A 24,424-nucleotide genomic window follows, 5' to 3' on the forward strand; every position below is an offset into this window, starting at 1 on the left:
ATGTTGCAAAGTCCGCGGTTTTCCCGCAGAATTGGGCTACTTTATCACTGTTGCCACGGGTAGTTTTTCATGTCCGCAGGTTGAAGCGACCCAAAATAACATATTTTACCTCTGGATATTTAACCTCTGGAATGAGATTTTTACCTGGGGAACCCCGGCAAAAATAGGGATTTTACCCCTGGGAATGAGATTTTTCCCAGGGAACCCCCTGAATGCGATTAGGCTAGTTTTGGGCTAGTTTTGAGTAACAATTGGGCAGGTTTTGTTGTGAAAACCTGGCAACCCTCACTATTGCTGACCAGAACAAAAATAGATTTTGTTTGGGAAGTATTGCTTTTGGGAGTGTTTTCATGGAGGTGCATCTCATTATGCTTAGAATGAAACTGTTTAAATGCTCCAGATCATCAACAATGATTGAAGTAAGATTAACTCCTCTACACTTGATCCTTACGCTATCTGAATTGAAACTAACAATTAGGTGTTGAGAGATTCTCGCAGCATTTAACGTCTTTTCCATGACTGCAGCAGGATTGTGGGCAGGTTCTTATCTCTCTTGTTCATCTCATGTCGCCCTCGGCTTTTCAGCAGGGCTGGATTACTCATCTGCTGGATGCTTTAGCTCCGGGCCTAATGTGCTGTGTCTGAGAGGATTTTTTTCTGTTTGCTTTGTCTAAGAGGAATGTTCGTTGACTTTCTTACCGAACGAGTCGAGCCAGCCATGTGACCAAACGTATGATCAAGCTTGAGGAAAAAAAATGTTTTTTGGACAGTGGCACAAACTATAAATCCGACTGATTTTTTTTTTTTTTTTTGGGTTCCTTTTTACACGTTTTTCTCTTATTGAATGATATGAATGATGTGTGACATTTGCAATCAAGCTCTATGACTATTACTCACACTGGCCTGATGTCATTGTCTCAAACCATGATATCTAGCCATACAGTACATTTGTTCTGTTCTATAATTGGTAGTTGGACACATGCGAACATGACTAAATGCCTAAGACTGAAAGTAAAGTCTGAACAGGAAGTGCGTCCTGTAAATCAGTGACTTAATTGTGTTATCAGACATGGCAGATGTTGCTGGTATGTTGTTTCAGTTGTCGTGAATCAAGTAGTCAGTAAACATCTCATGAAGTGTGTGGGTTTATGTTGGGCCTCAGCTGAAAGATAACATGCTCATGTATTTTTCCAAAAGATTCTCTTGCGTAATATGTGAAGATTAATGAGATAATATGCTATTTTTTGCCGTAAGGAACTTTCTAAATGTGGAAATGTTACTTATTGTCAGAGTATGTATACTAACACTGCTTCTTTTGTGGTTTTATGATTCACTAGCTTCCGGATTAAATATTTTCCTTTTGGCTTTCATTGAAAACGCACAAGATTCCAATTATGAAAATGCTTTTGTAACAACTACATTATAGAAATATCTTTCCAGTGAAGAAAAAATAAAGACTTATTTCACTTCATAGTCAACTAGATCTTATCTTTTCTGTATCATGGAGCAGTAAAAGGAAAAAGACTTTTCTTTTGTAAAGTATAGCCTACTAGACACCTCTAAATGCTCAAATAATTTCTGTAACTTTTAAATAATTTTGTTTCACTACCAGCAGCAGTCAAAGTAAAGTTTAAACACGTTTCTGACTGGAATTTATGTGTAGTTTGGCTTCAGGCACAGTTCAGCGTCAGGCACATTTTTATTGACATTTTCTTATTTTGTTTAACCTTTAAAACATTACCTAAACCCTTTATTTGTTTGGTTTTGAGTTTGGAATTGTCCTAAAAATATTAAATAAAGGTTTCTGTGCATGATGTGACTGATTATTTAACTTGACATTTTTAAATGTGGCTATTGTAGCTTTTATGAAGGATTTTTTTTTTTTTTTCTGAACAAAGACTAAACAAGTAGTGCATTATGTTACCTCAGAATATCTTGAAATAATGCAAAAGGTTTCCTCTTAAATGTAATTATAAAGAAGTAACGTCATTCGGAAGCTGGTTACACCACATTGGCCGGAATATAAAACGCACTGTCTGACAGAGAGCAGACCTTCAAACTGCATGTTAACCAAAAACACGCCCCGCCCACGTGTGCGTATGATTGGCAGTCATTCTGCATTAACATATCATGCCCCGCCCATGGACTGTTCTGATTGGCCGGCCTTTGGTAGAATGAGAACTTCGGAGCAAGAACTTTATATGCACTTAGTACCTGCCAAGTCTTTGAAAACATCTACGGAAGAGAAGGGGAAAGACCGGTCAGTTCAAAACACTTTGGACACTCAGTCCATTTTTGTTGACAGCACTTCGGATATGCACTCGCAGAAAACTCCCAGAAACGGATTAAGTTGCAAGATGGTTCTTCAGGCAGTTGGTAAAGTTTTAAGGTAACGTGGCTTTGCTGTTTATATAAATACATTAGATTTACACGTCTAATGCAGCTGCATGAACATAAATATGGGCTATATGTATCTGAATAATTTATGAATATTTCCTTAAGACTAATTCTACAGAATACGTATGGGGGATGTTAGCAAATTAATAAGCAAATTAGTTGACTGAATTTTTTTATTTATTTATTTTTAACTTTCCTACATGTTAGATCAGTCTACATGATAGGCTTATAAGAAATATTAAAAATCTTAAGATTTAAAATGATGTTACCGCCATTGATTGAAACATTTCACGCTCTATCTACATTTGTTATAGGAATGTAGCCTATTATTCGCACACCATGAAAAGCACGGGCGAACAATACATTCCGATAGCAGATATCAGATAGTTTGAGAAATATTACGTGTCTCATACATAATAATGAACAAACATGAAACTCTTATAGACTCACCGTTCATTTAAATAGTTTGAAACCTTCGAGCAATTGCGCTGGTAATTACTTAAATTTACATAATGAGTGCTTAGTGGGAAAAAAATAGTCATAGATAGATTGAAGCAGTGATACAGTACTGTATATGTGAGTTTGAGTATTGTGTACCATGTTTTTTTTTGTTTTTTTTAACCTCTTTGGGAGACCATAATAATAATGTGGCACTTGCATATTATTGAATCTAAACCATTGAAATGGAAATGAATAAAACTGTGACAAGTACTTTAAGTGTGTGTGTGTGTGTGTGTGTGTGTGTGTGTGTGTGTGTGTGTGTGTGTGTGTGAGTGAGTGAGGGATGATGTCCCCTAGCTCTCTTCCCCCCACCTCTCTGTTGTGATGCTGTGCTGATGACCTCTTGTTGTCCGTCCCCATGCTGCTGTTGCTGTGTTTAACGCAATACTGTCATCTCAGTGGCTCTTCACACACTCTTCATGCCGATAAGAACTAGGAAGTACAAACTTGGCTAGACATACTCATCCAAAGACCAACAAGTACTTTTGCATTAACACTGAAGGTCAACAAGTTTGTTTGAAACCATTATAAATGCTATGTAAATAGTTTAAAGCAAATATAAATTCATCCTGACTATACAGTGAGGCACAAACAAGTTTAATTTTCTTATTTTTTTTTAAAGGGTGATATTACATTAATCAAGGAAGGCTGTAAAAACTACATGCCAATAAATGTTAGTGCTTATATTAGAGCAGGATGATGACCAAAATTAACATAATGCTAGATGAAATGATCAGTTATTTTTAGGGCTGTCAAACGATTAATCACGATTAATCGCATACAAAATAAAAGTTTGAGTTTGCCTAATATATGTGGGTGTACTGTGTGTAATTATTATGTATATAAATACAAACACATCCATGTGTATATATTTGAGAAATATTTACAAGTATATGTATTTATTTATATTTTTATATAATTTATATTATATATATATAAATATTTTTTTGTACGTAAATAACATTTCTCTTAAATATATACATTAATTATTAATTACACACATTACTCACACATATATTATACAAACTCAAACTTTTATTTTGTATGCGATTAATCGCGATTAATCGTTTGACAGCCCTACTTATTTTTACACAGTTTTATTCACTTAATAATTATTAGTTAAAAGGATAGTTTACCCAAAAATGAAAATTCTGTCACCATCATGTCGTTCCAAACCCGTAAGTCTTTCGTTCATCTTCAGATTTCTGTCCCTCCATTGAAAGCTACGCAACTACCACTTTGATGCTTCAAAAAGTTCATAAAGAGATCGTAAAACTAATCCATATGAATTGAGCGGTTTAGTCCAAATTTTCTGAAGAGACTCGATCACTTTATATGATGAAAATGAAAAGACTGATTTTAGGCTTTTATTCACATACAAAGTTGCATAGCTGTGAATGGAGGGACAGAAATCGCTCAGATTTCATCAAAAAGATCTTCATTTGTGTGCCCGAAGATGAACGAAAGTCTTACAGGTTTGAAACGACATGAGGGTGAGTAATTAATGACAGAATTTTAATTTTTGGGTGAACTAACCCTTTAATGGCAATGTCAAAAATGGACAAATATCATCCATATTAATCAGCATGGCCAATATATCAATCTATCATTTGACAGGGATCCTTAGTGGCTTTTATTTGGGCTGTTTGGACTGAAATGAAACATTGGCTCCCTTAATTTTATTTTAATTTTTTTCAGATTGCTATGTCATGTGACATTCAATTATGGGTTACTTTTGTTTGTAATTTTCAGCCTGATGAAGAGTTTCTTGCTCAAAACGTTACTCAATTTAGCAATTTTGTGAGGAACATTGCACTGAAACTGTTTTGGTGCTTTTTATTTTATTAATTTATTTATTTTATAGAATAACAATGTTTAAAGAGCAAAAGAAACCATCCAGATACAGATGCTGGATTGTTTTACTGCTGTTTACTGATTTCCAGATTGTAGTTTTGGTATGCATATGGCATACCAGCACAGTTTCCAGCTCTGTTCTCAGAGTTTTGTTTGAGTCAGAATGATTTAGGGATGTTTAGATGTTTTAGCTGCTGCAGATGCTGGATGAGAGTGTTGCATAATGTCAAGCCTCATGCATAGTTCATCTTTGAGATTCTGAATAGCACGCTGTAATTAATAATTGATTTTGACAAGATGTTTACTTGGCAATGAAGTTAATTGTTTAATTGTTTCAGTTCCCACTTGTGAACCTTATTTATGCCAAACCTTTGAGGAAAACCAGTGAATGTTCCACATGCTTTAAGACACTGCCAACAAACACTGTGTTAGAAAAAACATCTATATTTTTTTTTTTATATTTTAAAATTAATCACAAGATGTCAATGAAGTCTCCTGACTTATTTTGATAAAACAAGTAGTGCCTGGGAATGCATTTTGAGGATCCAGAACACCATGTTATGTCAGTTCCCCAATATAGTTGGTTTTTACAAGAAGAAACAGTTTGTGCATCCAAAAATCTGAACGCACATTGTTTCATTTTAGCCTTCCCTGGGTTTCGTAATTTTCCAGGAAGCACTGTTTTCGTGAATTATGTGGCGCAGGGCAAATTCTCAAGCCATTAGTTAGTTTATTTTAGGAGAAAGAAAAACTTTCTAGCTGCCAGCGGCCCTCCTGTTACACACACACACACACACACACACACACACACACACACACACACACACACACACACACACACACACACACACACACACTTCATGCCCACTCAGAGCAGTTTCCCGCAGATATCTTTGCCATAAAAGGCATTGTAATTCTCAAACTCAAACCAAGCCAAGGTTTCAACCAAAGACCTGTAACATCCACTCAGCTGCAGAAAACCATCTGTGTTTGTGTATCGAACACTAAACTCACGTGTCACAACATAGTTTTACAGACAGACAACCATTCTTGGCTCCACTTTGGTAGCGTTCACACTACAGTTAAATATGGTGTCACTCCACTTGTGAATTTGATTTGTTTACAGAGAGTGTTTCGACTTATTAGCGAATAAGCAAAAAAAAAAACATGCTGACAAAATGTGTTAAAACAGGGGTCATAATCAGGGGTGTAGCCATCATTTCAGATATCCCAGGTTTTACCAAACATCCAGAGTTTTGTGACCTTAAAGAGGATGATGGTTTGTAGGGTGATAGAAGATTTGTTAAATATACAGGCTAAATCATTTAGGACCTTATAGGTCAGTAGCAATACTTTGTAATCTATACAGAACCTAATAGGTAACCAGTGTAGAGATGATAAAATTAGGGTTAAATGATCATGTTTTCTTGATCTGGTAACTCTAGAAGGTGCATGTTGGACTAAATGTAGCTTCTGAGTGTAACCTTTTAATAAATCGTATTCTCTTCCTATTAAATTCTGGACATTAAAATGTGTCAGCGGAGGGATGTGTTTTGCGGAATGATTGAGCTCAGCTGCGCTGATCTATCAAAGATGTTCAGATCTTCCAGCTGGCTCAAGCCTTGAGTTCATAGTCTTAGATGGACCTGACAGCTGCCTGCTTGCTTGTTGGCTTCACTTTCACTTGATATTGGTTGATCCTTCAATGTTGATCCTTTATGCTGGTCCGAGATCAGTTGTTCAGGTTCTTTGCTAATAATTTTATTTAAAATATATAAAGCAAAACTCATCCCAGAATGATTTCATGAATTGGATGCTTCATTTTCTGCTCAACCGATCTCATGAGAAAACGTAACTCTATTACTAGGTGCCAATATTGTATTAATTCATATGATGTGAATTATACAGAAACATACATTTAAAAAAAATAAAATAAAATAAGGTCCCAAACCCTATCTGTCAGTGGGATGTATAAGCATGATCATTCTTAAACATGACTGAGATTGTACAAATACGAATTAGCCACACAAAAATGAAAAAATATTTACGAATTGCCATGAGAGCGTTTTAAGAACACTATCCACCATGATGCTACAGTTTCTGGGTGGTTGCCAGGAGGTTGCTATGCAGTTGCTAAGGTGTTCTGAAAGGTTAATCTGTTGCTGTACAGTTGCTATGGTGTTCTTGGTAGTTGCTTACTGGGCCAAGTCAAAAGAGCCCACCAGGCCTCTATTATTCTGGTTTCTATATGGTATGAGTCCGTTCTTCTGTTGGATGTCATTCGTCATTTCGCCGTTCTGATCATTCAGGTATCAATGTCCATAGCAAATGTGCAGGATGAGTTTTACAAAGTTTATTGCCTCAGCGTTTTAATTTTAATAATGAGGCGGATTTTTATAGGGGCAGTTCGTCATGAGCTACGTTTACATGGACACCTTTTGTTTCAATCGGAATTAATTCATTTCAATGGCTGAATCTAAACATGAACGCTAAATAAAGTGATCGGGTACTTAAAGGGATATTTCACCCAAAAATGAAAATGTTCCCATGATTTACTCACCCTTAAGCAATCCTAGATGTATATGACTTCTTTCAGATGAACACAATCAGAGTTATATTATAAAATATTCTGGCTCTTCCAAGCTTTATAATGGTAGTGAATGGTGCTCCTGATTTTGAAGTCCAAAAAAGCACATCCATCCATCATAAAAGTATGGCTCCAGGGGGTTAATAAAGGCCTTCTGAAGCGAAGCGATGCATTTTTGTAAGACAAATATCTATATTTAAATCTTTAAAACTAAAATAACTAGCTTCTGACAGACGGCCTATATAAATTGACTTACGCCAAAAGAGTAATCCCTGACCTGACGCACTGACGAACACCGAAGCACAGAGGATAGAGCAAAACAAAACATCAGTCACAAATTAGAAGTCCTAAGCGAGAATTTTTAAAGAGAAATGTCGGTGGATTTCAATGTAAGAGAAGAGGAGCTTGAGTTTGTTGCCCAGGCCTATTTATTCGAACCGCGAGAGGCATCTAAGCTTACGATACTCCTACATGCTACATGCTCTTTTGGCGCAAGTCAACTTGGCCACTAGTTATTTTAGTTTTAAATATGGATATTTTTCAGAAGGCCTTTATTAATCCCCTGGAGGCGTATGGTTTACTTTTATGTTGGATGGATGCACTTATTTGGGCTTCAAAATCTTGAGCGCCATTCACTCCCATTATAAAGCTTGGAATATTTTTTTAATATCTCTGATTCTGTTCAACTGAAAGAAGGAGAATTTTAGAATCGCACAACAGTCATTTATGACAATATATTCAACAATGACAACAGCTCGTTCCACTCGTCATACATCATTACGTAATTTCTACGTCATTGCAGTTTTCAATGTGATCAAGTGTTTACAGTGTTTAGAAAAGGTTTAAACCACCCCTTACAATCAGAATGAAATTTTAATTGGATTTTGCCAAATTCCTTCCAATTGACGTGGTTACGTGTGACTTTTTTTATTCTGGAAATGTTTTATATTATAATGTAAATTTTATGGATTATACTGACCTTTTTGTTTGCCATGCAAATAGCCATGATGCTAACATGCCGTAAAAACTTAATAAACAAACAAACAAACTTTTTTTATTCTGACTGTGCTACTGGTCTGATTACAATCAGATTATTAGGATCCATGAAAATGCTCTACTGTTGAAAGAGGAACAAGAATCTTTTTTTTTTGTTCTGTCTTTATTTCCTCCATATTTTGAATTTTTCCTATCTTTGACTTTATTAGCCAAGCATTAAATTGGCTCATAGTGTGAATTCCCCTGGTGATTTATCTTCATCTCTTTCCTGTTTTACACAGAACACTAATCCTGTGTAGTTAAACGGAATGACATGCAAGAAAAGTTGAAGTTTACCAGACTTCCCACGCTCCAATGATGTTTGATCAAAATGTGCTCCATGATTAACCCTTCTAGACCTTTGACACGAGTCAATTTAAGACCTTGATATGGATAAGATCTTTCCCACTCGGAAGCAATCCAAAACCATTCCTTTTGTCTTGGCTTCAATTTAAAAACACTGTTTATGGACTTTGGTCTCCGTAATAAGTCCTCTTCCTGCTGCTGTGATGAAGTGTTGTGTGTGAAAAAGAGGAAATGGTGAAGGTGGTCAGAAACTTGAGGTTGGGAATGAGGTGTTTATAGTGCTGAGAGACAACAGGAAGTCAAGTTGGTGGATGAGTGATAAATTCAGATTCTTTGTCTGAATTGAAACACTGATTTAAGGCTGCAAGGAAGAAAAGAGCTAAAATTAACGAGTAGTAAAAAGAAACTCTACCTAATTTGTTCACATAAACATCATAAACCAAATAGGGGTCAAGGAAAGGATGTAAATTCTTTATAACCCTTCCTTGCCTGTACTCTTGTTATTAACTGTTTAATGACCCTATAACCTTTGTCCCTGCCAGCTGCGGGATCTGCCACAGCAATGCGATTCTGGCATTTACATGTTAAAACTAGCACTGGAAGTCTGTTTTGACACCTGAGTTTGAAACAGAGGAGAAATGTGATTTAGCCCAAAGAAGCGGAGATGTAGGACTACTTTGGGAAGTCCTTTCTTGTCTGGATCTTATTTTATAGATGTGATTTACAGACACAATGACTTGAATGCTCCTCTTCTTTGTTGAGCATGTTTTTAATTTCTTACTTAAAATTACTTTTGATACATTTTTAGTCAACGTTTGTACAATAGTTCTGGAAAAAAGGAAAGAAAAATGAAAAAAAAACCCCAATTAAAACCAAATTAAAAAAGAATGCCATTCTTAAAAACTAATTAAAACTTATAACGAAAATGTTATAATATTTTACTTGATAGTTACACCACATGTCATTTATACAGTCATTAAATTTAAATGTTTGAAAACCACTTGTGCATTTGGTACAACAAGAAAAACGCACTTCACCTTTGTTCCACTCTGTCTCATCTTAACGTATCTCTCTTCTTCTGTCTTGCAGGAAATCCAAAACGAAGCCCAATGGAAAGAAAGCACCCGCTGAAGAGAAGAAGCACTACTTGGAGCCAGAGTACACAAAAGTACGGGTCATGGACTTCGACCTGAAAGATTTGGTGGCGCTTCCCACCAAAGAGATAGACCTCAACGAATGGCTCGCCAGCAACAGTGAGTTCCTAACCAAACATTAAAGCCGTTATGAGTGTTTGCCCTGTATTTTGAGGCTGGGAGTTTTTGTCCGTCTTCAAAAATAACCTTCTCTCAATCAGGAGTTTGTAAATCAGTTGCATTTTAGTGTGTGTATGTGTGCGCAGAGTACACAAAGCCATTTCAGAGCACTACCTTCTTAAATAGTTAATGATGTGAAAATAGATAATTTCATTATTAAACAAATTATTTCCAAAGCTAAAAGAGATGGAACAACAACAACAAAATACCGGAGACTACAACAACAACAGTTGCCCGCATTGACAAGCGCTTGTAAGAGCGCAACTTTAGTTTAAAAGAACACAAAGACATTTTTATCTGTCGTAACTTCTGGAGAAAAATAGCGCAGACTCTGGACAAAGATGAAACTTTCTAGAGTGCACGCGTTGACCGCCTATCAAATGGAGTATACTTTGAAATGCTACACGTTCGACTGTACACATACGCTAGCATACCAGTAAAAAAACGAAGTATACTTTGGGTTTAAGTGGATTTTGACCTGGCAAACAATAAAACGTTCAAGTTTGATGTTAGCTAACGATAGTCAAAAAACAAAACAAGGATTAATGACGTGACGGGTTATTTTTTTGTCCAAAGGCCTTAATAATAATAATAATAATAATAATAATAATAATAATAAAGATATGACATCCAAAGTATGTAAAGTAGTACAACTAGATCTCTTTTAATGAATCTATCAGGTTTTAATTATATTTTGCTACATATACAGGTATTTTAAAGATTTTGAATTGTCAAAAGGTCATTCGGTTTAACCATCCAAAGGCCAATACACCATTTAATTTGTGAATAAAATATCTCAAAATGTAATAAATGTATATATTTTTTTATTCTGGCATGATTTCATAACATCATATATCAACATAGTAATGACGTAGACGTCTTTGCTTTGTTATGAGAAAGAATGTCCGGAAAAATGAATTTCATTGATGTCATTCGGAGTAACCAATATAAAGGGACCATTTTGGATCAAGTCATGTGTTCAATATCATGTGACAGGATGTGACGTCATTCAGACACCTGTGAAGGACCACATGATCATGAAGCAAAGTAACTAACTCTCTGTAACTATTTGAAAAATTCATGTTTTCACTTTCTCATACGCATGTCCTGAAACATCAGGTCATTCGGTACAACCGCTATAAAACAGAGAAAATTTTGTAATATTTTAAAAACTTGTACTAAATATAAAATGTTTGACTGTCCTTTTGCTAGCTAGCTAGATATCAGCTTGTTAGCATTGTTTGAAAATTTCGTCATTCGATAAAACCGAAATTTTGATTAAACCAAATGACTTTTTTGGTGACAAATTTTGTCCATCTTGTAAAAAATGACAAAAGCAGTATTAATTGATTATAAAAAATCACATAATCTTATTGTTAACACTTAATAAAACCACAAAATTAATTTTATTACAGTTTTAAAAACCTTATTCGTCAATGATCCACAAACAAATTTCATTATGAGCCAATTAAAAAGTTCAGTTATGAACCAAACTTTATTTCCTAGTGCTTTATTTCCATGCTAACTAATGCCGATCCTAAGCGTTAATGATTTGAACAAACCCTTAACCATAGTCACTTCTGATTTTCACCTAGCAAGCAATAAAAATTTAAAGTTTGATGTTAGCATTTTTGCTAAGCTAATGACAGGATAGTCAAATAAAAAAATATATAGTACACACAAATGATGTTTAATATAATAATTTTTAATTACACAACTTTATTTATTGTTAATATAGAGTATTGAATAAAATGTATTTATTTATAATCAACATTTCTCTTGCCTCATCCAAGCTTGTTGCAGTGCATTCTGGGGTTTCCTGCTAAGAAACTGGCTAAAACGAGGCATCTTATGAGGCACCATAATTTGCTGTTATTGAACAGACTTCATGCCATGAGCCTGACTGCGATGCCTTAAAGCTCTTCAGCTTTAGTGATTGTGAAATATCAGTGAAAATCTTCTCTGAATGTCACCTCTTAACACTTTTCTTTCGTCCTTTGCAGCAACAACCTTCTTCAATCTCATAAATCTGCAGTATAGCACAATCTCAGAGTTTTGCACTGGGGACACATGTCAAGCCATGACGGCCTGTAATACGTAAGTGCTTTCATTTTCTTTTCTCTTTCTTTGTTTCGTCTGTCTTTCTTTCTAGCTCTTTCTTCCTCTAGACGTGTCCTGGGGTGAGAATCAGAACCTTCCTTTTACGAGAACTGCTTCTGGATCAAATATTTCTTATATTCACAAAGTTTTCCATTTTAAGGCCAGATCCCAGATCAGCACACTGGCTCTGTAAGAATCTGGGTTTGTAGGGCTGATTCGGGTTAATGCATGACTGGAATGAAAGCTGACACACATTTTACTGAAGCCAGTGCTTGTTTGGCTTTCAGATGTGTTTTGAACAAGAGAATACAAGGGAACTATTCTCAGGACTAGAGGATTTGTACGTTTGTTTGAAGCGGAACCAATTAAATGGCCTTAAACGCCTATAGTTAAATGTTCTCACAGGCTATATGGGTGTTTCAAAAGATCAGGAGCCTGAACTTAAGATGAAAGAAAGATCAGTTATAGAATTACTTGTAAGAACATTTACCTTACAGCTTTAGTCTCTTGACAAACTCTGTGAAAGTAATAATTACTTTTTTCTCATTTTTAAGAGTAAAGAGTAAAATGTTGTGTGACTTCAATTTCCCAGAATGTCTATTTTGTGCTTTCCCCTTACCTAGACTTTTAACTACTTCTCTATACTATATCGAAAGTAACCAGAAAATTCAGAAAATCCACAGTACAGTATTTTACCTAATTACCTAATACCTATTTACATTATTTTGTTTATTTTTGAATAATTTGTAATGTTACTGTAACATTTGCTGTCCCCAATACTGCTGTCATTACCATCACACAGAGCATGTTAGAGAACAACTAAATTAGTTGTAAATTTCTATAAAATAGTTTAAACTCAATTATGGTGGAAATGAGAAGCAACAGAGAAGCACATCTCTGCCAGAGCCTAACAGTGAGAAATGTCTAATTTTAAGATTTGTTTTTTTAATGATCTAAGAGCAGATTTTTACCGAAATCATTATCAAAACGCTCAGTATTTGAGTAAATCTTCACACAGTGAAAGGATTAGTTCACTTTAAAATTAAAATTTCCTGATAATTTACTCTCCCCCATGTCATCCAAGAAGTTCATGTCTTTCTTTCTTCAGTCGAAAAGAAATTAAGGTTCTTGATGAAAACATTCAAGGATTTTTCTCCATAAAGTGGATTTCAATGGAGCCCAAACGGTTGAAGGTCAAAATTACAGTTTCATTGCAGCTTCAAATTGTCATATACAATATGCTAGTGCAAGTATATAACAATTAATGCTTTGAACAAATAACGCTTTTGAAGCTGCAATTAAAGTGTAATTTTGACCTTCAACCGTTTGGAGGCCATTGAAGTCCACTATAAGGAGAATAATCCTGGAATGTTTTCATCAAAAACCTTCATTTCTTTTCTACTGAAGAGAGAAGGACATGAACATCTTGGATAACATGGGGGTGAGAAAATTATCAGGCAAATTTAATTTGAAAGTGAACTAATCCTTTAACTGAATTATTGAACATTTTCTTAGAAAAAGTGAAAAACATCATTACACAAAATATCAATAATCCACCGTCATCTATTTGAAGGTTAATAAGAGTTTTAAAGAGGAAGTATTATACGCTTTTACAAAGTCTTGATTTAGTTTTTGGTATTCACATTCAAAAATGTTTAAAAAAAACAAAAAAAAAACATTATTTTTTCCCATATTTGACATTGTTGCAGCTCCTCTCTTCCCAGTCTGTCAGTATCACTCTGTTTAGTTCATGTCTCTATGAAGCCCCTCCTTCTGAAAAGCTCAATGCGCTCTGATTGGTCGGCTGGATTAGTGTTTTGTTAATGGTCAGCCGCTTCGAGTGTATTTCAGAAATGTCACGCCCCTTACATAACCACGAGTTTCAACACACTACTAACATAGCTCAACCAAGCCTCATCCGCTTTGTTACACGTAAGACTTATTTAAATGAATATTGTGATGTGTTCATTCCCAGAAGAAAACTCAAGACTAGAATCGAGGCGTTTTAGGGAGTTCAGAGTGTTACAGTGTTACTGATACAGAGAATAACTCCCTTTGGATTGACTATGTAACTTTGCAGATCTTTTTCATGCTCAATCAACAACATTACACACTAAAGAAAGCTGAAAATGTAAAATAGCATAGTAGGACCCCTATAACTCTGAATGTAAAACATAGTTTGAAAGGTTTCATTTTCAAAATTAAGCATTCAAAAAATGCCCCATTTGTAGAATCACTCAAACAGAAGGATGTTCCTCGGACTGTACACAGTCCCACATGTAACCATGTTGACTTTTTTAAAAATCTTTGCTCAACTTGTTTGCCCTGTTTGGCCGGAGCGAAGCCTGGGTGTGAATCGCTAAAGGCTTGACTCCTCGCTTGCACTGACCCTGTAGAACCAGATGCTTGACTATTCATGGCAAACGTTTAAAGGACAAGAATTGCCAACACACAAAACACAAACAATTGCGCACTCGCCCCAGGCATACCACGAAGGGCAAGGATGGGTGTGCTCATAAACACGAGCCTTATTTTCCGTCACTACCGGTTCTTCAATTGGTAAATCAATTACTGATGAAATGGCTGGGAGGAAAGGGAGGGACAGTGATGCACAAATAGACCTGATGTTCAGCTTGTTTCTGATTTGGTTTTCATTTGTGATTTAGTGCAGAGTTATGTGTTTATATGCTGAGGTATTTTATTTGTATGATTATGTTTTTTAGTGTTTCTTCAACTATGGACACTTCTCAGGGGTTTTTTTTCCCCGTAACATTTATTACATCTATTACATTTATTTTTTGTATTCTTTTCAAATTCATTTTAAGCATAAATGTTGTCTTATTGTCTCAGACACAGACTTTCAATCTTAAACTATGAAAATTCTTCATAAAAATCATTTAAAACTATGATAATCTGAACAAATATTTATTTTGCGAATATTTATATCAGTTTTACACAAACTATGACAGTCCCTCAGTTATAGTTTTGCTCCTAATAATTAAAAATTTTATCAGTGATCTGTGTGGAAAATAAAACTTAAGGTAAACAATTTGTGGCAAGCATATTTTTGTGAATTTTTAAAAATAATTGTAAAAAAAAGACATTTTTGTGTTTATTTAGGAAACATAAAATGCTAGCTATAAAATTAGCCTTAGAAACAAAGAATTTGGCCAATTTATTCCAAAAATGTTTTTTCCAAAAATGTAATTTCCACTACTTAAGTTTATGAAACAAACGTGTGGTTTAAAAGACATTGTGGTGAAAATGTTTGTACGTTTCAAAAAATGACAATTCTCCTGTGTTGGACATTTGATAAATTAATTATTATACAAATTAACCTAGTTGAGAATGAAAATTGTTTTAAGAGACTTTTATTTTCTAAACATCCAGTGCTAGAAGTGCCCATAGTTTAAGAAACACCTTAAAATGTTTTCTACTTCTTGTGCTATTGCATAAATTGTGATTTAAAAAAAAAAATTCTGTTTCCAAAGTCCTGATTTTAGTGGGCGTTTTTACTCAAAATATTTGGAAAAAACTTTTGTTGGAGAGTTTTGTACAGGTAGATTTAGTACTCAAGGTTTTGTGGTTGTGAAATTAACTGCCACAATTTCCACTTGGAGTTGAAATCTGTAACTCGACCGTGTTATTTGTAGATATTCGAGAACATTGAGAAACTTGCTGGCACTCAGCCTGCCATTTGCTTGAATGTCCATTCAAACACATGTAGCGTCTGTGTTTACGCGCTAATGCACTTTAGTTTACCTCGACGGTTATTTCAGTTAACAAGCGATCTTTATTTCATCCCGTTTGGTTGGTGTTTGAATTTGCTCATCCATTGAATGCATCAGGTCACTGGGTCCCTGCTGTAAGGTCAGTTATGCGGACAGGCTGCATTCCAAGAGATTTGTAATGTCTACAGCCCCTCGAACCCATGCTACCCTCCCAAACTCTGTTTCATGATGAGCAATCCTCCTTAAAATCTGATAGAAGCTGCATTCCTGTTTCTTTAAACAGTAAATTGTTCACTTTGTCCTAATGTGCTCGAAATGTGACTCACAAGAAGTTGATTTTCACAGTTTTTCATCTTTTTTTTTTTTTTTTTTACAGAATATACTACTGGTATGATGAAAGGGGGAAGAAGACGAAGTGCACTGCGCCTCAGTATATCGATCTTGTTATGACTTTCGTGCAGAAATTAGTGACGGATGAAGAAATCTTTCCCACAAAATATGGTGTGTATAATTACTGCCCTCTAGCAGCCATAATAGAGAACTACACAATTTGAGATTAAAACTTTTGAAGTAAAATCCCTTAGATCAGTGGCGCTCTCTAGTGTTCATAGAGTAGAATGAGCTTTGTGAATATAACTTATCTGGACTTTCTCCTTGATTTACTTATTTCTCTTGCAAGAAATAGCCATATGGAATTAAAAAAATATATAGCTATAATGAGAGATATGATTAATCTAAAATAAATTGATTAATCGCATACAAAATAAAATTTGAGTTTGCCTAATATATGTGTGTGTACTATGTGTAATTATTATGTATATATAAATATAAATATAAACACATTCATGTATATATTTGAGAAATATTTACAAGTATATATATTTATTTATATTTTATTTTGTATATAAATAAAAATATTTTGTACATAAACTACATTTTCTCTTAAATATATACATTAATTTGTATTTATATATACATATTATTTACACACAGTACTCATACATATATTATGCAAACTCAAACTTTTATTTTGTATGCGATTAATCATTTGACAGCCCTAAAATAAATAAATATATATAACTTGTAAATATATAAATGTTTCATGCTTTTTTATTTTTAATTTTGCTAACATTTTATTTAATTTCAAACAACTTAATAATTTGCGTATTAATTAAACCTGATTATTTTAATACATTTTATTTACTTTTTTCTTTTGAAAGAAATAGCTGTTGTCAAAGTAAAATAAACCTTTTTAAGGAATAAAAAAAAAAAATAATTAATTAGATTAATTAGATTCTTTTCTAATCCTAGCAGGTTTCCTAATTTCCTAACAATTGATTTAATGACAAACAATAAATGACATTAATTGTTTGTAAATTAATTAAACCTGATTATTTAGCTGTCAAAGTAAAAATAAACCTTTTTATAAGGAATAAAAATCATTATAATTAATATGATATATATATATATATATATATATATATATATATATATATATATATATATATATATATATATATTATTTATTTATTTATTTATTTATTTTTTTAATCTTTTGATATTTAAATGGAAAAAAATAAATGGAAAAAAAAACTAAAATTAACAATATTTATTTAATTCATTTTGATTTAATTTGATTAAATGATAATTAAACATTAAATAAAATCAATAATAATAAAAAAAATAATAATCTCAATTTCCTTCCAGGCAAAGACTTTCCCAACTCGTTCGAGTCTCTGGTGAAGAAGGTCTGTCGATATCTGTTCCACGTGTTGGCGCACATTTACTGGGCGCACTTTAAAGAGACGGTGGCTCTGGAGCTGCAGGGACACTTGAACACACTGTATGCACATTTCATCGTCTTCGTCAGGGAATTCAACCTGATCGACCCCAAGGAGACCTGCATCATGGACGACCTGTCGGAGGTGCTGTGCGCCCCCCTGCCCCCCCATCCACACAATCACGTGACCGAGAGATGAGCCGACAGCAGATCTGACAGAACTCCTCGGAGTAAGAACAAAGGAGGAAGATGACAAAAAAGCGGGAAGGCCTCCTTGGACGGGCCCCTCCATCACTTTTCCCTCACCGACTTAATGTGAACTGATCAAAAGGTGGGGACGGGGGCCGGTGGTCTGCAGTCTTTGTACCAGCACAGATTGGTGTGAATGTTTCCTACAGGACAAACAATCTGTCAACATTATCATTTATATAGGATCATTTTATATTTTAATTTGCTTTTTTATTATTATTTTTGCGCATGCGCTCTTGGAGGTTTTTATGTTTTGTTTTATTTTAGGGAATGGTTTTTCAGCTCGGCTCTCATCAGTGCCTTAGATATATAGCTAAGGTATTGTCTGTTTATATGCAACACTGTTTAGAAAATTATCATTGACCTCTGGCTCCCCCTTGTGGAGGGAGTGAAGTCATGTACCGACTGACTGTTTATGATCTCTGCAGCCTTATTTCACATAAAACTGTACCAGAGCCTCTCTCTTTCATATTCCAGCCATCATTCATTATTCAAAATGTACTCTTTAGCCTTTCAAGATTATGTAAAAAAGCTATGATGGTTTGAATGATGCTCTAGAGGAAGTCTGGACTTGCTTTGTAGGTTTCTGACAAGGATACTAGCGATATTTGCGTGTCTGCTCGCTCAGAGAGATGATGCAGACAGGGACAAGTAATCGTTGCATGGCAGTTGACTTGCTGTGTTGTATTGATGAGAGAGCGCATCCTCCAGTGTCGCAACCATTCTTTTTAGTTCCACTTTTTATCTTTTTCTTTTTCTAAATTATCAGGTCATAAATATTGTGGCAGCCCATATGTGTAGAAAATGCACATTAAGTTTTTTTTGTCTCCCAAGAAATAGATTGTAACTATATATAAAAAAAAAATCACAATAATTGCCTTTAGCAAGAGAGCATTTCTCCTTATTTATTTTTTACTTTTTTAATCTATTTGCAGAGTTCTTCCGTTCTTGCTTTCTTTTTATGTATTTTAATTATCTAAGTTAAAAGCCACTTAATATTTTAAGCTCTGCGAAACATAATCAAATAAAAACAAGAAATGCCACATTACATCTGTGTTGCGTTTACTTCATTAATGAGACGGTTCAGGTAAAAATGGAAAGATAGACCTCAATGTATCAGCGTCCTTAGAAACTTGTTGAGGTTAGTTCAGATTTGAAACTTAGACATTTAAAAGTGCTTGGTTTAAATGTTTCATACATGAAGAAATTGTTTTGTGAAGAGTCATTTAAGGCTATGTTAAGACTGCCAGCAAATGACCATATATGGTACGGTGGCTGAGAGAGCTCAACCCACTGCAACTGAAGAAAACACTTGCAACTAGAAAAACACCAGCAAATTAAGAAAACATCATCAATCTGACAACACGTGCGCTGCAAATACTCACAACGCAACCAAATACAGAAATGCTGCAAATACTCACAAAGCAACCAAATACAGAAATGCTGCAAATACTCACAAAGCAACCAAATACAGAAATGCTGCAAATACTCACAATGCAACCAAATACAGAAATGCTGCAAATACTCACAAAGCAACCAAATACAGAAATGCTGCAAATACTCACAATGCAACCAAATGCAGAAATGCTGCAAATACTCACAATGCAACCAAATACAGAAATGCTGCAAATACTCACAACGCAACCAAATACAGAAATGCTGCAAATACTCACAATGCAACCAAATACAGAAATGCTGCAAATACTCACAAAGCAACCAAATACAGAAATGCTGCAAATACTCACAACGCAACCAAATACAGAAACGCACTGCAAATGCAATGCAACCAAATACTGAAACGCACTGCATATACAACGCAACCAAATACAGAAACGCTGCAAATACTCACAATGCAACCAAATACAGAAATGCTGCAAATACTCACAATGCAAACAAATACAGAAACGCCTGCAAATACTCACAACGCAACCAAATACAGAAACGCTGCAAATACTCACAACGCAACCAAATACAGAAACGCACTGCAAATGCAATGCAACCAAATACTGAAACGCACTGCATATACAACGCAACCAAATACAGAAACGCTGCAAATACTCACAATGCAACCAAATACAGAAATGCTGCAAATACTCACAATGCAAACAAATACAGAAACGCCTGCAAATACTCACAACGCAACCAAATACAGAAACGCTGCAAATACTCACAACGCAACCAAATACAGAAACGCACTGCAAATGCAATGCAACCAAATACTGAAACGCACTGCATATACAAGGCAACCAAATACAAAAACGCTGCAAATACTCACAACGCAACCAAATACAGAAACGCACTGCAAATGCAATGCAACCAAATACTGAAACGCACTGCATATACAAGGCAACCAAATACAGAAACGCTGCAAATAATCACAATGCAACCGAATACAGAAATGTGCTGCAAATACAAACAACGTAACCAAATACAGAAACGCGCTGCAAATACTCACAACGCAACCAAGTACAGAAATGTGCTGCAAATACACACAACACAACCAAATACAGAAACGTGCTGCAAATACTCACAGCGCAACCAAGTACAGAAACATGCTTCAAATACTCACAACACAACCAAATACAGAAATACACTCCAAATACTCAAAACGCAACCAAATACACACAACGCAACCAAATACAGAAACGCACTGCAAATACTCACAACACAAACAAATACAGAAACACACTGCAAATACTCACAATGCAACCAAATACAGAAATGCTGCAAATACTCACAATGCAAACAAATACAGAAACGCCTGCAAATACTCACAACGCAACCAAATACAGAAACGCTGCAAATACTCACAACGCAACCAAATACAGAAACGCACTGCAAATGCAATGCAACCAAATACTGAAACGCACTGCATATACAACGCAACCAAATACAGAAACGCTGCAAATACTCACAATGCAACCAAATACAGAAATGCTGCAAATACTCACAATGCAACCAAATACAGAAATGCTGCAAATACTCACAATGCAAACAAATACAGAAACGCCTGCAAATACTCACAACGCAACCAAATACAGAAACGCTGCAAATACTCACAACGCAACCAAATACAGAAACGCACTGCAAATGCAATGCAACCAAATACTGAAACGCACTGCATATACAAGGCAACCAAATACAAAAACGCTGCAAATACTCACAACGCAACCAAATACAGAAACGCACTGCAAATGCAATGCAACCAAATACTGAAACGCACTGCATATACAAGGCAACCAAATACAGAAACGCTGCAAATAATCACAATGCAACCGAATACAGAAATGTGCTGCAAATACAAACAACGTAACCAAATACAGAAACGCGCTGCAAATACTCACAACGCAACCAAGTACAGAAATGTGCTGCAAATACACACAACACAACCAAATACAGAAACGTGCTGCAAATACTCACAGCGCAACCAAGTACAGAAACATGCTTCAAATACTCACAACACAACCAAATACAGAAATACACTCCAAATACTCAAAACGCAACCAAATACACACAACGCAACCAAATACAGAAACGCACTGCAAATACTCACAACACAAACAAATACAGAAACACACTGCAAATACTTGCAACACAACCAAATACAGAAACAAGCTTTAAATACTCACAACACAACCAAATACAGAAAACACACTGCAGATACTAACAATGCAACCAAATAGTGCAAATACTTGTTGGGGTTCACTTGAAACATGTATTTGGTTGCGTTATGAGTATTTGCAGTGTTTTTCTGTCTTTGGTTGCATTGTGAGTATTTGCAGCACACGTGTTGTCAAACTAATGAAGGTGTTTTCTTAATTTGCAGGTGTTTTTTCTATTTGCATGTGTTTTCTTCAGTTACATCGTGTTGAGCTCTGTCAACCACCGTAAGATGGGTTTTTCAGAGCAAAAAAACAAACATGAAATCAGATTTTTTTCAAATCTGATTCAAACCACATTTGGAGGTGGTTTAAAATGCAATTCCAATCAGATTTTTACAGAGGCTTCTCAGGGGCCATTTACATGACATCATTTTCAACTAAAAACAAAAAACTTTTAATGGCTTTTGGCCACTCATTTACACAACAACGGATTTTTGGGGGCCTGAAAATGCTAATTTTTTAAAACTGGTTTTCAAACGTGATTTCAGCAGCTTGGCGGTTTGACAAGTGATCCGAATCATGATTCGACACGCTGATTCATAATGCTCCGAAGCTTCCTGACCCAGTGTTTTGAAATCGGCCATCACTACATAAGTCGTTATTTTGTTTTGTTTTTTGGCGAACCAAAAATATTCTCGTCGTTTTATAATATTAATATTGAACCACTGTACTCCAGAGATGTTCACGAGTCTATTATCTGGAGTCCGAATTCAAGTCTGAAGTCTTTATCACTGGAGTCTGAAAACGATACCATTATTGTCTCTGTGTAAAAGACAAAAATGTGAATATGTGAAAACGGTGACATGATACACATGCATATTACGTGTTAAGTCTATAGGTGCATAGTTATTCTTTACAAGGTGACATCGCCTACTACTGGCCTGGCAGCATGATACAGCGTTTTTAGTCGTTTACACAGATCTGTGTGAATGGGGATCAATTGACAACGTCATCTGTACAAAGAAAAACTTTTCCATTTTTAGTAGTACATCGTTATCATGTAAATGTACCCTCAATCTGAACGCTCTGGCTGCTCAAATCGGATTTCAAATTGTCTTTTGCATCACTCTTAAGGTGTGACACAATGATAACACCAAAACCGGTGATGGAAATGCTGGAAGTATTCATATGGTGTTCAAACGGTATGTCCAAAGATTTTGGCCGTGACTACAGCATGGAACAACACAATATATGCCAGTCAAGTTGCGGTGCAGAACTCCTCTGGGTGCTTATTTGGAGAGCGAGATGATGCACCTAACCAAAGCAACCCATGTATACACTCACACAAGACTGTATAATCAGGGTTCAATAGATTGCTTTCAAATTGTAGTACATTACTAAATGCTAATTAGCCTACATGACAAAAAATATTTAGCTGGTAACAATCTATCACGTTACACATTTCAGGTAATGTAATCTATTATTGATTACTTTTAGATTACTTTTGACTTGCCTCATTAATCACATTGATTTGAATAGGATAATCTTGTATATAAACAAAGAGAAAAGAAATCATCCCATTCGCTATATTATATTAAAGAGGTTGGGCTGAAAAAATGTTTTGGAATCCCAGCATTACATAAAAACAAAATGGCATGAATTTGTGCATTTGAATAAAAATCACAGTAGCCTACAAGTTAATTTTACCATGTAAACATTGTAACATGTCAGAAAACCTAATGAAATTCTGTTCAGTTATCAAATATTTTGACAATCATAATACATTTCCTGTGTTTGTGTTGTTGTTGTTGTTGTTGTTGCTCCGACCATTAACCCCACCCCCACGTCGCACACCAAGCTGAACTCAAAAGTGGGCAGTTTAATATTTTTTTAAAGCTTTTTTTTTAATTATTATTAACAAAAGAGTATGTTACAACTATGTTACAACTTGAACTTTATCAAATGAACTGCAGTTTCAAGGCATCTGTCACAAAAAGGGCAAATAAAATCAATATCACCTTTAAATTTTACAAATTAATGTTTCAAAGGGTAATTAATTTGAAATTATTCCTTTGACTTTATAATTAAAGGGTAAATTCACCCAAAAATGAAACTTCTGTCATTAATTACTCACCCTCATGTCGTCATCGGAACACAAATTAAGATATTTTTGATGAAATCCAAGAGGTTTTTTTATCCCTCATAGAAGCAACGTAATTAGCACATTTAAGGTCCAGAAAAGTAGTAAAGATATCGTTAAAATAGTTAACGTGACTACAGTGGTTCAACCTTAATGTTATGAAGCGACAAGAATACTTTTTGTGTGCAAAAACAAAACAAAAATAACTACTTTTTTCAACAATATCTTCTCTATACCCTGCTTTTATCCTACACTGTTTATGTTGTATAGACAGTACAGCGCTTCCAGGTTCTATGTCCGAATGCTGGCTGAGTATTGGCTGATGTTATTGTTCACGTGAGCAGCACAACGCATGCGTGTGATGCAGGAGCCGGCCAATGAGTTGGCATTCTGATGTAGAACCTGGAAGCCTGCACATACCTAATGGGACATGGTGAAGAAAAAAAAAAAATGAGATAAACTGTACCAGTGGATGAGTCTGGTCGCCATTGAATCAATTCGATTTCTAGGGCGGAGCAAATCCGAGCAAACAGGAAGCGGAGTAAACCAATCAGAGAAGGGCGGATAAGACGTTAGCAAAGCGACAAGAGAGTCAACAGCGAAAAGTAAATGTGTTTTTGGTCATTTAAAACTGAATTCACGGCTGAATAGAACAAACTCTCGGGTCTCCCGTGCACAATCTTTGTTGATATTGAAGGGACTTTCGGCGCACTAGAGTGACGCTGTTTGCGTCACTGAAATAAATTATTCTGATTGCACGGTACGGTTTGGAGTTGACTCGAGGCGCGACGGAGGGCGGACTGACCAGTCTGATATATCTTGTAGAAGA

At 35.3% G+C, this 24,424-nt stretch overlaps 1 protein-coding gene across 4 annotated transcripts in view; it reads left to right on the top strand.

The window, feature by feature from the left end:
* Positions 1-18,901, top strand: part of mob2a (MOB kinase activator 2a) — a 64,987-nt gene extending 46,086 nt beyond the window's left edge. For 3 of the 4 annotated variants that reach the window (XM_048159228.1, XM_048159227.1, XM_048159226.1), the window contains exons 2-5: positions 9,770-9,933; positions 11,997-12,090; positions 16,201-16,325; positions 17,532-18,901. In XM_048159228.1, the coding sequence (XP_048015185.1) occupies positions 9,770-9,933; positions 11,997-12,090; positions 16,201-16,325; positions 17,532-17,803 (655 nt within the window). In that variant the 3' untranslated portion in view covers positions 17,804-18,901. Of the gene's footprint in view, positions 1-2,159; positions 2,390-9,769; positions 9,934-11,996; positions 12,091-16,200; positions 16,326-17,531 lie in introns of those variants that run through there. The other variant, XM_048159224.1, reaches the window with a different exon arrangement.
* The last annotated feature ends 5,523 nt before the right edge of the window (positions 18,902-24,424 follow it).

This window comes from Megalobrama amblycephala, linkage group LG15 (genome assembly GCF_018812025.1).
Source record: "Megalobrama amblycephala isolate DHTTF-2021 linkage group LG15, ASM1881202v1, whole genome shotgun sequence".
NCBI lineage: Eukaryota > Metazoa > Chordata > Actinopteri > Cypriniformes > Xenocyprididae > Megalobrama > Megalobrama amblycephala.